General features: G+C 48.8%; 1 protein-coding gene across 1 annotated transcript in view; it reads right to left on the bottom strand.

Moving 5' to 3' along the window:
• Positions 1-13702, bottom strand: part of Lamc2 (laminin subunit gamma 2) — a 63886-nt gene that overhangs the window by 19638 nt on the left and 30546 nt on the right. Inside the window, exons 4-10 of the mRNA XM_038349210.1 lie at positions 12790-12888; positions 10256-10392; positions 8948-9070; positions 7354-7543; positions 3955-4067; positions 2831-3049; positions 2077-2259 (exon numbers count right to left, since the gene is read on the bottom strand). Coding sequence (XP_038205138.1) covers positions 2077-2259; positions 2831-3049; positions 3955-4067; positions 7354-7543; positions 8948-9070; positions 10256-10392; positions 12790-12888 — 1064 coding nt within the window. The remainder of the gene's footprint in view (positions 1-2076; positions 2260-2830; positions 3050-3954; positions 4068-7353; positions 7544-8947; positions 9071-10255; positions 10393-12789; positions 12889-13702) is intronic.

Below are 13702 nucleotides of genomic sequence, written 5' to 3'. Positions count from 1 at the left end.
TATTCGATATTCATGTGGTTTGAATCCCCAAGACCTCCTGAAATGTTGCAGTGGAGTGTGAGCGGCCTTGGCTCCAAGGCCAAGCGGCTCCAGGCAATGGGCACTGAGTGGCTGCGATGCTAAACCCCGGGACCTGCCTCGAGGACTGACAAGGCAAGAATGCTAGGCCTGCTTCTAGCGTGGGCCTCAGGGCGCAGAAGCGCAGCACGACCTGTACCAGCGTCTGAGCGCGACTGGAAAATGGCAGTGATTTGCAGTAAATACCCCTAAGAATGCAGCGTCCCAGCTCAGCAGGAAGTAGCCAGACAGATTGACAACGCCCAAATTCCCTAAAAGATAATTTAAGTGGGGCCCCTTCAGTGGTTGCAGAGCAGCAAGCCTGCTTCCCTGAGTTCTGCTCCACTTCATGTACCAGTTTGGACCCTGCCACGGGGGTATGGCAGCTGGGGTATGTTATTTAGGGGACTGCTGAAGGAGCGGTGATTTCTGACTGCTCCTGGGGTCATGGCAAAGCCACTCCTAAAAGTCCCGAGTCTGATATGGTCACACACCTCTGTTCACTTGAGGGGAAGAGGGTGTGTGGAAAATAATATGAGGAACCAATAGTCTCTGGGATACTTGAATCTACCTGTCTTACAGGCTTAAGTTGCTCTCTTGTGTTCCCTAAAAGCCAGTATTCTCCTAAGGAGATGCTGTCACTCTCTCCTGAGTACAGGTTCAATCAAAGTGACCAAAAGGCTGTGTAGTCAGGAGAGTCTTCTGTTTTATAAAAAACTTAGGGGGGAGATGTTGGGAGCAGTGAGACCCCAGGTCCTGAATTTCTTCTAATCCCCTGATCTGAGTGCCTACAGCTGCTCTGAGAACGAGACCTTCAGGAGTTCCTGATGGCAGGAGAGTAGTTTCTGGTGGGTTTGGCTGGGGCGTAGCTATCTCTATATAATCTGCCCCTGAACACAATAAAGGGGGCATTCTTGGGGAATTCAAGGATGACCCGTGTCGCTGTCTGTCTGTCTGTGTGTGTTTGTATATTTTAACCTCCTGCCCCTTGCCCGAATCTCGCGAACTGGGTTCAAGCACACCGAGTGCAGACACGGGGGCGCGGTGCACGGCACTTAACTAAGGCAGGCATTAAACCCAGGCCCCCAGGATAGCACCCTCAGGAACAGGTGTGTGTGGCAGGGGTCGGGCATGCCATTTGATGGCCTTGGTCACCACAGGTTAGAACATTGCAGCACCACAAAGAGGCTTAATTAGCTATTTGGGTCAAAGCCAGCAGCGGGGAAAAGGCAGTGAAATTTCAATGATATCGTGGCTACTGCTGAGCGCTTAGTTCTTCAGATTGAAAGGCATGTGACACTCATTGAATTGCATCCTCCTTCCAACCCTAGCTCATCAGGAAATAACACAAACCGGGGCTATGGACGTAGCTCAGAGAGTAGATTACTGGCCTTGCATGCACAAACCCTGGGTTTGATTCCTCAGGATTGGTAGCACACACTTCTACTCCCAGCATTTGGGAAGTGGAGGCAAGACACCAAGAGACCAGGGTCAGGGTTGGAGAGATGGCAGGGTGGTTAGCAGCACAAGCTGCTCCTGTGGAGGACCCCAGTTCAGTTCTCAGTGTCCACGTCAGATGGCTCGCAATGACCTTTGACTAGCTTCAGGGATCTAATGGCCTCCGCTGACCTCAGTGGGTTCCTGCGCTCATGTGCACACACTCCCCTTACACGGAGTTCAAAGTCATCCTCAAAAACTAAGTTCAATGTCAGCTCAGGCTACAGGAGACCCTGGAGGAGCAGGTGGCCTTAGACCGCCCATTTAACTTGGTCTGAAACTTTCATTTCCTAAACAAATACACAGGACTGTTAACAAAAGCAGCACTGTGCTTTTCCCTCCATAACCGCACCAGCCCCTGCTCAATCGGCAACACCGCTCAGGTACCACATATCCTTAGCTTTAGAATGTGCACATTTCAATTAACCCAAAGTAATATTAAATTCCCAGAAAGTCTCCAGAGTGGAAGCTATTTGCACAGTCCACGGAGAAGCTGACTGAAGGCCACTGTGCTGGCCTTACCTGTGACCCCAGGGGGGCAGTTGTTGCACACCACCTCCTCCGTCTCAGGCATCACTGAGCAGCTGAAGCCATTGTGACAGGGGCACGGCTTGCAGCTACGGGGGTCGTGTGGGTCATTGTAGAAACCAATGGGACAGTCAGCACACTCAATGTCTGGGTTCTCATCCCCTGCATAGCAATCTCCTGGAAGGTAGGACAGAGAAATGGCAGAGTCAGACAAAATATCTTCTTCGATGTGGATGAATGTGGGGATCAGACTACAGGGCCCCAAGTCTTCCCATAGCTTCCCCCAGCATCGGAACCCTGGCATTCATCTCTACCCATAAACCAAATATAAACGTGGCCACCATCTTGGGTCCCACCCTGACCCCTCACATTCCATAGACACACACTTCCTCCCGATCCATAGCACAACACCGTTCCCCTGTCCTTCACGGTCATACCGTTTGCTGGCACCCCCAGTTAGACCCTGACTGGCCTTTCATCTCCCTACATAATACTTGCAACTCAACACCAATTCCCCCGCCTTGCCCTGAACATGACAGCCATTTCCTGTAACCTGGCACCTTTCTCTCACAATCCTGTGGCATTTCCATAATGGAAGGGGTCAAGTGTACTATGGCCACGTCCATCTCCCTTGACCTCAGTCCCATGCGCCCCATTCTTTTCCCATCTCCTAATCTCTTGCCTCCGCGGGAGAGCCACTCAGCTTGTTCTCCCCCTAGACACCTGGTCCAGGTTTCGTTTCACTCACCTGTGTCTGGATCGCAGGCCCCACCCCCTTGGCAGTTACAGGGAATACAGGAGCCAAAAGGCCCCAGTCTCGCTGAATCTCTCTTGTAGCCAGAGGCACAATCCTGGCAGAATTGTCCCTTGTACCCCACTGGGCATACACAATGTTCAACCCAGGGTGCTGGGGCTCCAGAGACAGGGCGGGCTGAAATCAGGGTCACGTTGTCAATATAGCCCGTACCTGCAAGAGAAAGCAGAAATCAGAAGTAGCAAGGTCTAAAGCCATGACAGAGAGTGGTGGCTGATCCAGGCCTGTAGTCCCAGCACACTGTGGGGCAGAGGCAGGAGAATCTTGACAAACTCAAGGCCAGCCTTGTTCAAGACCAGCCAGGGTTTCCTTTTCTCTACCCAGGTGGTGTTGACACATGGTACATGGACAGCTATGGCAGTTGCTGTCTGTACTCTGGAGTCAGGAAAATGAGGGTCTAAATTGTGGCTGGATCCACATTAACTGTGTGAACTTGGCAAATTCCTTGACTTCGCCAGACTTCATGTCCTCGGTCTAGAAGAGACATGGTGGCCTTATCTGGCCCCTTGGTTTGCTGTGAGAATTAAATGGGACACTACGTGACATGGTGTACCTGGCAAACAGTAACAACCCAACTCCTACTCCCCACTGGCTCCATGGCCTTAGGGACACGGACATGGCAGAACAGCCACACTTCCTTGGACATAGTGTTTAGCAGTGTGAGGAACGGAACTCCCCTTTAAATAATTGCAGGTGGGATTAGAAGGCACAGCATAGGAAGTTCACAGCAGAGAATTAGCAGAAGACATGTTCAAACACAGCAGCACTGAGCCTAACAACACGAGGAATAAACAGGGCTGTGGTAGAACACGGTCATCATAACTGAACTGAAGGGACTCTTAGCAAAGAAGGTATTATTCATTTACTTCTATTCATGAGAGCTGACCTCGAGCTAGAGAAACGCTCCTTTTAGGAAAAACGAATATCAAACACAGACTCAACATCAAGGGGCCCATCTCCTTACTTGGAGCCTGTCCCCATGAGATGCGGAAGCAGATGATGCTCAAACCACGGAAGAATGAGATCATTTGCTCTCTCTCTTTCTCTCAGTCACTTACTGTACTCTCCGTAGGTAGCTCGGATCATCAGGGCGGTGAGGTTCCGCAGCAACCTTCGGTACTCAAAATAACTCAGCTGGGGGCTCCAGTGACTGCTTGGATGCTCATTTAACCTGCAGAATTGAACATTTCTCAGCGCTCACAGATCAAGTCCTGCCGCCCTGCTACCTGATACAATGACGCCCAAGAAGGTGGGAACCGTTAGGTTCCAGAGCTCTGCCTGGGGGAAGGCTTCCCATAGAGAGCATCTTGGGGCATTCTCTGGTTACTAGGAGGGCAAATCCCTCAGGAAGCACTGGAAGGGGTGCAGTGTATATATACTTCCAGGAGTCACCACAACCTGGTCCCAAACCCTTCGACACACTGTATCCTTCACCATTGCATAGCCCAGTACTAAACACACTTGACTTCCCCAAGTGCTGGCCCTCAAAAGTTGTTCTTCATTCTAAGATTTGCTCTTGATTCACTTGTCAGCTGAGCACATTTCACTGGTTCTTTCCAAATGTCCAAATCCACACCTTCCCTGAATCGTCCTGTAAGTAAGTGCTGGGGATCAAACCCAGGCCGCACGCACGCACGCACGCACGCACGCACGCGGTAAGTGCTCTACCACTGAGCTGCATCTGCCATAGGAATGCCTTCATGCATTTACCAGTAGCCTCTGTGCTCACGTTCAGGTTTCTTTTTACTAGACTATTGATCGCAAGAAAGACCCTTTCATTTCATTCACTGACTGGTTGATTAAATAAGATTTGCTTGTGGGGCTGGGAATGCAGCCTAACATGTGGGAAGCCCTGCATTCAATCCCAGCATTACAATGAAAGAATAAAAATTCATGAAAAAAAAAATAACAACAACAAAGTTGACTGTGACCTTGGCTTGGGCGAGAAGTTAAGGGCCTGGAGGAAAAGCAAACTAGGTAGGGGTGCTCACCATTCAGCCAGGGAGCCTGAGTGAGCGATAACAATAGGGTGCAGAAAGTGTTGTTAGCAGCTCACACACAGAACACCAGAGAAACGCATGATGTCTGTAACTTTGCCTGGGTTTGGAGAAAGCTCATACAAAGAAAGCATGTAAGCTGAACCCCAGAGAACCTTGTTAGGTTGAGGATGTGAGAATCCAGCCAGGAAGGGTGTGTACATATCACCAGAGTAAGAAACACTCAGTTACTCACGTCCTTACATTGCGTGTGCCTCTCTCTGACCCTACTGCTTCCACTTCAGGTTGGCCCCCACGGTCCCTCACTGGTCCATTGTGAATGTCTTCTGTGGGTTCCGTTAAGAACTTTACCCAGGGCTGGGGAAATGGCTCTGAAGGTATAGTGCTTGCCGTGCAAGCACAAAGAGTTGCTTTCGAATCTCCGGGATTCGTGTAAAGTGTGTGCAGTGGCACACGCCTGTAATCACAGAGCTTTGACGGCCAGGTGGGAGGTGGAAACAGGAGAATCCCAGGGAGTTTGAGGGCAGGCTAAGTGCATGTAACTACAAACAGCAAAGAGAGTTCGTCTCGGATGAGGTAGGGGGTGAAGACTGATACCCGAGGCTGTCCTCTGAGTTTACACATCACGTCATACACATACATGTGCACATACAGCCGTACATACTCACATACAGTTATACACCTAAACACACAGACACAGTCACACACACATGTGCATACACATCATACACCCCCCCCAACACACAAAAGGTTTTTTTGTTTGTTGTTTTTTTTTTTTTTAAATTATGCTGGGCAGGTAGAAGGCAGAAGCAGGCAGATAGGTGGCTGAGTTCTGGGTCAGCCAGGTGCAGACAATGCTGTATATGTACATAAATGGGGCTGGAGCGATGGCTCAGTATGCACTGCTCTTGCATAGGACAGAGGTCAGCTCCCATGCACGTCCCCTGACACACATAGACACACAATCAAAAATAAATTTTAAGAAGTGTAAATTATTACTGTGTGTATATGTGCATGATGGGGTTGTCTCTTGTCACAGCACATATGCAGAGAACAGAGGATAGCTCTATGGAGTTGGTTCTCTCTTTTCATTTTTTGGGGGGATTCAGAGATCAAACTCTGGTTACCAGATCTGAGCAGCAAGCACTTCTGTATGACAAATCTCACTATGTAGCCCAGGCTGGCCTGTAACTCACTCTGACCAGGCTGGCCTTGAACTCACAGAGATCAGAGATCTGCCTGCCTCTACCTTCTAAATACTGCCACCACTCCCAAGGACACACATACTCCCAAGGATCTTGACATACAGCCTCTTGGTGGCTTTCCATCATCTTGCCAGCATAGACAAGATCTAAGTGCTCTGAAATGATACCTAAGATACAGCCCGATAAGTACTCCCCAGACTTTTCAACCTGATTTATCTATCTCCCTTTTACATGCTATCCTCAAACCATGAAAATATCCTCTATGGGCTCAGTGGTAAAGAGCACCAGCTGATCTTCCAGAGGACCTGGGTTTGGTACCCAGCACCCACATGACAGTTTACAACCACCTACTTCTAGTTTCAGGATCCAACAGCGTCTTTAGGCTCTGAGGACACCAGGTGTGTGTGTGTGTGTGTGTGTGTGTGTGTGTGTGTGTGTTGGATGGAGGTTGTCCTCTAATTTTTCTTCCTGGAAAAGCCTTGTGTATCCTTCCATTCTCAGCTGACACACCTGAAGCCTTGCAAAACTCTCCTTGGTGACTCTAGGAATACCCAAGCTCATTCCGAAATGAACGCACACCACCACGAAAGCAGCTACTGGATTGTATTGCGCTTGTTTTTAGGTGTGTTATATATCTCACCAGACCCCAAGCTCTGGGAGGACCAAGGTCCTATTCCATCTTTCTTTCCTACCCTCTAACACAGTTCGGAGCTGAGTGACACAGCTTCCTGCCCCTGTTTCTCTGGACACACCACTCCAAAGCCACTTCTATAGGATGACGCAGTCTCTACGACGTCCCCTACGCCAGTTTCTCTGGCCTCAGTCCTCCCCATCACCCTTCACCTCACTCCTCACTCCATTCATGTTCAACTGCTGGGAATTCCACATGCACATCCTCTGGCCATTAGCCTACCCCTCTTCCCTTCCTTCGCGATGGCTCTCCACGCTTGCCTCATCTTCTCGTGACACCTCTATCGTTCCAGTACAGCTGTACCTCCTGTGTTCATTCAGAATACCTGTGTCCACCCTGTCATCTCAGTCACCATCAGGTGGTACTGCCATCATTTCCTCCCCATGACTGTGAACCTGTCAGCTACCAGAGGGAAGGAACAGTGTCCTGTTTCTGCATGTATCAACCGTGTCTGGTAACTCCTGGGGCTCAGAAGAGCTTACCGGATGAATGCACGCCCGTGTGAGCGCAGGAACAAGGGACTCACACCTTACACTGTTTGGTGTGCCTGGGGCCTCTTTTTACCTGAATGTGTAAGTCTTCGTGATCCCACAGGGAAGTGTCTTGCCAAGAGGCATCAGGGGAGCTCTGATCTGTAGCCCAGCACCTTCCAGGATCACATCGTAAGCCGATGGGTGTCTACCTCCTCTGTCCACGCGGTAGTCAAAAGACAGGCTCTGCCCATAACTCACTTGCTGATTACCAAGAAACTTGGCTGTGAAGTAGATTTTTGAAAGATCAGTGGTACTGCTGGGAAGGCAAATACATGCACAAACTGGATTAATGTTGTCAGTTTCTGTGAGAGTCCTGTGTGACCTACCCGCCCCTCTTCTATCTCAGACTGCCTTGACAGAAGGGTCAGTAAATGTCATGGTTGTGAGTATGATATGTTGGCTGTGGCGGCAGCGCTAAAAGAGCCTCGTCATAGGACAATTCTACACAGTAGATGGTCACGGCGTGACCATCCCAGACAGGCCGATGTACAAAGATCCAAGAAGAATGCCATTTGTTACAAACTGTTTTATACCTTAGAGAATGCTTCTGCAGATGTCACATTTGTGTGTATGTGTTGGTGTGCGTGTTCTTCTGTGTGTACAGATGAGCATGAATATGTGTGTGTACACGTATGTGAGCAGGCACGTGGAGGCTGGATATTGATGTTGGGTGTCTTCCTCAGTCATTTCCACACTAGTTTTGGAAACATGGTCTCTCATGGAGCCTGGGACTCATCAAGCCTCTCTGGCTAGCAAGCCCCAGGGATTCTCACGCCTCTACTGTTCTAGGGTTGGGGTTACAGGCACATACCACTATGGGCAGCTTCCGTGTGAGTGCTTAGCTTCGACTCCACGTCCTTATGCTCACTCAATAAACACTTTAGAGACTAAGCCATCTCCCCAGCTCCACACGTATTTGATGGCAATAATTCCTGACTATTGGCTTGCCCATTCTCATTGAATAGTTGAGAGGACTGAAGTCCAGAGACGTTAAAAGAACAACTTGTTCAGGAAGTGCTCACTAGCTCAGGCTATATTAACCATGATTCAGATTCCAGCCAGACCTTTGCCACTCAGACACTGTTTTTAAAGCTTTACCGCATGCTCTGGGGCTGGAGAGATGGCTCAGCAGTTAAGAGTGCTTTCTGCTCTTCCAGAGGACCTGAGTTCAGTTCCCAGGACACACAACATGTGGCTCACAACCACGTACAACTACTGCTCCAGGAGACCCACACTCTCTTCTGGCCTCTGAGGAAACTTGCACGTGTGTGCATCCCCACACTCAGAAAAAACTCATAAATTAAAAATTTTCACCTTTTAAGAAAACATGCTTTTTGTTTTCCCATAGCCCTGTTAAGTTTGATTTCATGCTCTGATGGGAAATCTAGAAACGTCCCATTTGGCTAACGTGGGCCTCTCAGTAGGGGCTGACCTCCAGGATGCCTGGATTGTTGGAGTGTCAGGACATGGTGACTTATCAAAGTGAGCCTGCGTTCCAGCTGGTCCCAGGAGCGGCTGCGGCTCCAGGAAGGGGACGATCCCACATCACACTTCCCGAGTCAGTTTGTCTGTCCTGGCTCTGTAGTCCTATACAACGGCATCTGCAGAAGCCGCCCCTCACGTACCAGGAGCCACAAAGTACACTGGGTCCGATCTTCGGGCAGAACTAAACACATCCCCGTGTCGCTGTGACCAGTGGAGCTTTGCGGGAGCCCCGTTCCTCTGAACTGCTTTCCAGCCATCAACATCTGCAAGACAACACCAGAACTCTGAGACAACTCCCATCATCTCTTGAGTTAAACAAAGCAAGGCTTGCTTGCCAAAAAGTCTTTGAAGGAGTAGACAGGTTTTCTTCCCCCTTTTTTACAGTTTTCCAAATACCCCAATCATTACCATCCACCAACTCCTGCCCACGGCTGCTTTCACATTTTAAAAAGTTGATTTTTTTTATATTTTTATTTATTTTGTGTTTATGTGTGTATGTGTGTGCGCGTGCATGCATGTGTGTGTGCACATGCCACAGTGTCCGTCAGAGTCAGTTCTCTCCCTCCACCATGAGGGTCCTAGGAATCGAACTCAAGTCCTCAGGCGTGGTGGCAGGTGCATTTTCCCCTGAGCTCGCTCACTGGCCCTTTGCCATATCTTTGGCCGGCTCCTATCTCTGGGCTCCTGTGATTCAGGCTTGTGATTTCAGGCTTTTTTCACCTACCTGTAATTTGTACTTTTGTCATACTTACCAAAAGAAGATTTGGCCTTAATGAGGTCAGACAGACTCTCAAACCAACTGAAATAATATCGATTTCCAACATGCTCACACATGTTGAAGCATGCTAACAAAGGAGATCCATTGACTCAACGTATGTAATGCCATGCTATTAGTGAGTGTGGACTCTGGGATGTCCTCATAAATCCCTCTCCCACATGAATAATTTGTTGTGGTTTTGAAATAGACACGGGTGGAAAGCAGAGGGATATAAATAGTTGGTCTCTTTAAGCTGTTTTTAAGTTATTCATATGCTGTTCAGCTGTAATTTTTCAAGATACATGGTTTGTCTTAGCCCAGAATAATGTGCATTACAAACCAATACAAGAGGGCTAGAGAAGGAGCTCCAGGGTAAATGCCTGCATCGCACGCATGGTCCTGGGCTCCTTCCCAGGCACAGAATGTAACTGGGTGTGATGGCGCAGTTTTGTAATTCCAGGACCTAGGAGGGAGCGGGAAGACCAGAAGTCCAAGGTTCTCCTCTGCTGCCTGTGGAGTTCGAGGCCAGTCTGAACAATCTCTGTCTGAACAAAGACTAATAAGAGAATCACTAATGGTGACTAGAAAATGAATGTGGAAGCCACTGTTGTAAGCACAAACCATAGGTCCCTGTACAGGGTTAAATTTTTCTTTTGTTTTAAATGTTTATACATGTTTTGAGATACTTTACCCTGATAGAATGTTGAGGTGATCTTGTGGACACTGAAGTCTGCAGAGCTGTGGCAGCTGGCTGAATGCCCATAGCAGAAACACTGGGTACAGCCCTCCGGGTTTGCGCTGTCCAGATGATAGTAACCTGGTCGGCACCTGCAGCAGAATTGCAGACGTCAGGATGATGCTGCAATTATTTCTTATTTCACAGAGACGACTGTGCTGAACCATGCTGATTCAGCCTCTGCCGACCCTTTTCTTCCACTTGGCACTGTTAATTCCCAGAGTGGGGAAGACCTGAAGGTTTACATACCGCCTCCACTCCAGATCACCAGAGGTGATCACAGCCCCCCACCCACACACACACAAATGAGTGTGTTCACTTTTTTGCCTTCAACAGAGCCTTGGCAGTCTGAAAACTTGATAACTGACCCATCCTCGGTGATGGACAGAGGGTGATGTGTGATCCGGGGAGGGAGGTCACAGAGGATGCAGAGCAGATCCGCCTGGAGCAAGTGTTCCATATAGGTAAAGTGGGGACCAGAGAGGCAAGTCTCTTACCTCAGTGCCTACTCAGCTGCCCCAGTCCCCAAGACCTTCGAGTGTTTATTAGTACCCTATTTATCGTAACCTAGTCCTGGCCCACCAAGGAAAGAGCCACTAAGGACATAACCAAGATAAAAGTCTAGAGACGCCCTGAAGCAGCCAATCACAGGCTGGCATTCCACCCCTGCTTCCAGTCCAAGCCTTCAGGCAGCTTCTCTCTGGACAACTGCCAGGCCCAGCTGAGCTACATGAAACAAGAACTGCCCCGTGACTGTCTGCTCAGCACCACAGTGGGCCAGGCTCTATGTCTACTCCTCCATTTAGTGGCCCGGAAGCCTAGGAGATTGGGATCATTTCTGATGTGCTTAGGGGAAGAAGACAGAGGGATGAGGCAAGATTCAAACTTACAGAAAGAGGAGAATGAAGGAGGGAAAGGGATCATGTGAATCCTAAAAAAGACTTTAGGATGCTGTAGGATGGCAAAGGATGAAGAAGCAAGGACGATCAGCATGCATGACAGCAGTGGTCACTCAGATGGACCACTAGTGTCATTTGGGATGGCTAATTGTGGTGATGGCAACTGTTGCTTTAGGAAGCTTGCTATTTTGTTTCATATTCTAGAATTAAAAAGGCTTTCAAAGACAGGTGTAGTGGCATGTCTCTAATTTCAGTACTTGGGAAATAGAGGCAGAAGGATACCTTCTGCTATTGTAGCTAGTTCTAAACCCTGTCTCAAAACAGTAAAATAATAATAACAATAATAAAAAGACTTTCAAGCAGGAAGTGGTATAATCCTAGCATTGGGAGGATGGGGCAGGAAGATTGTCAGGACTTCAAGGCCAGCCTAGTTACACAATGGGTTCTAAGTCTGTCTATGTCACAGAGGAAAACTTGGTCTCAACTTGCCTCTGTCTCCCCACCACTGCTGCAAATGCTTTCTTTTAAAAATAAATCGTGTGTGTGTGTGTATCCATGTAGGGGTATGACACATGTATGTAGGCAGGAACAAAAGAGGGCACTGGCCCTAATGGGTTGGAGTTCCAGGCAGTTGTGAGCCGCTGGACAGGGATGCTGGGATTCCAACTGTGACCCTCGGAAGAGCAGCAAGGACTCTTAACTGATGAGCCGTGTTTCCAGAGGGCCTCCCCCACCACATACATGAAGGCTTTCACAAAGAGACTGTTTTCTTAACACTCAAGCTATTTATTCCCAACTCTCTCTTCAGCAGCAAAGAAGCCCCTGCAAACACAAGTTAGGAATGCATTTGGCACTTCTTCCGCCCAGGTAGAAGCGTTGGCAGGGTGCCAGGAAAACGCTTGCTTTCTTTTAAGGAATTGTGAAGGAGGCTTTCAGCTGTGAGGCCACCCTCACAATCCCTCTGCGCACCGCCATCTCAGGGGAGAGCCAAGTACAGTCTGAACATGGTTTGTACTTAAGGGATGTCCTGAGGCAGCAACTGAGGGCGAACGGCTCCTCACTGCTCCACCTGCCCCAACATGGCCCAGGCCCAAAGGGCTCTAACGTGGTGCCTCAGTTCATGTGCGTGCATGTAACCACCATCCCCTCCCTGGGGCGGGTCCTTTTCAGTACGAGATGGTTATATATGGCCATAAGCTGCCATGGTTCCCCTTACAAGGATTTTCCTCAACTTGTTTAATTAGGCCTGGCATTTCCCAAGACCCACTTCAGTCACATGATCTCATTACTGCATACCATCTCACATGCAAGCACCTGGGAATCCCAGCCAACCGGCGAGGGGACTCTCTGGGGGGCCTCTGCCTCCATCAAGTAAAAGCAAAGAGAAGGGACCCAAAGCAGAAAATGGACTGCAATGAACCACAGGCCTTGGGTTTTTGTTTTGGAAGCTCAGCTTTGGAAGACAGGTTGTAAGAAGTTCTCAACATTTGTTCAAAATCTGCTTTACGTAATGGTACGTGAGGGATTAATTCTTATGCCAGGTGCCAGGGCAGTCTCCCCGAAGCCTTCAGAGACATGGTTCACACAGACCTATCACAGCGGTCTCCGGTGACAGCTGGTTTGCAGACACAGCGCCCAGAATCACAGGGTCCAGAGATGCCAGCTGGGTCACAGTCACACTTGGGATCTCTGGGAAAAGAGAGAAAGTAAGTCAGGAGCCAGTTTCTAATGCGCAGCAGTCAGCTAGAGTCAGCTGCCCCTAGTGAGCAGCATCTATTGGCCACGCCCTTCCTCTGGGCGGCTTCCCTTAGCAACCAGGTCCACGCTGAGCTCTTCATGCCTTTAATGACTCGTGTACTAACTAAGCCAGTGGGGCAGCAACCAGTGATGAACCCTTTGCTAGCTACCCAGAATGAGACCAGTGTGCCAGAATGCAAGCCAAGTTCTTACTAAACTGTTTGGTTGACCAAAGAGTTTAGTCTTTAATTTGTAATTTATTTCTATATTATTTAATTTAATAATTTAATACATGAAATAACTTAATTCAATAATGTCTTTTAGGATGGTGGAACCCATCTTCTTGCTATTGTAGTATGTTCAGGTTCTTCCTTTGGGTAAGGCCTCGACTAAGTCACAAACATTTCCGGTGCTCCTCAAAGAACCGTACCAGTCCCTCCTTTTAGTCCCATTCCCAGCTGGATGTGGCCACTAATGGACTTTCTGTCCCTTCAGATTTGCCTGTTCTGGATGCTTCCTATTGTCGAAGTCACACCACATGTGGCCCCCTGTGACGACTTCTGCCCACGTCATACCACGGAGTGCACATTCTTCTGATGGCTATATGGATTTGCCATAACTTGCTTATCTCTTCACTAGCTGGTACGTATTTGGCTTGCTCCCAATTCTTAGCTATAATGAATGATGTTTCCATGGACTTCTGCATACAAGGTTCTGTGTATTTTACACATTTTCACTTATCACGCATGTGGATCTAGGAGTAGAA

Source organism: Arvicola amphibius, chromosome 12, assembly GCF_903992535.2.
Source record: "Arvicola amphibius chromosome 12, mArvAmp1.2, whole genome shotgun sequence".
Taxonomy (NCBI): domain Eukaryota; kingdom Metazoa; phylum Chordata; class Mammalia; order Rodentia; family Cricetidae; genus Arvicola; species Arvicola amphibius.
This window is presented reverse-complemented; position numbering and strand designations above follow the sequence as displayed.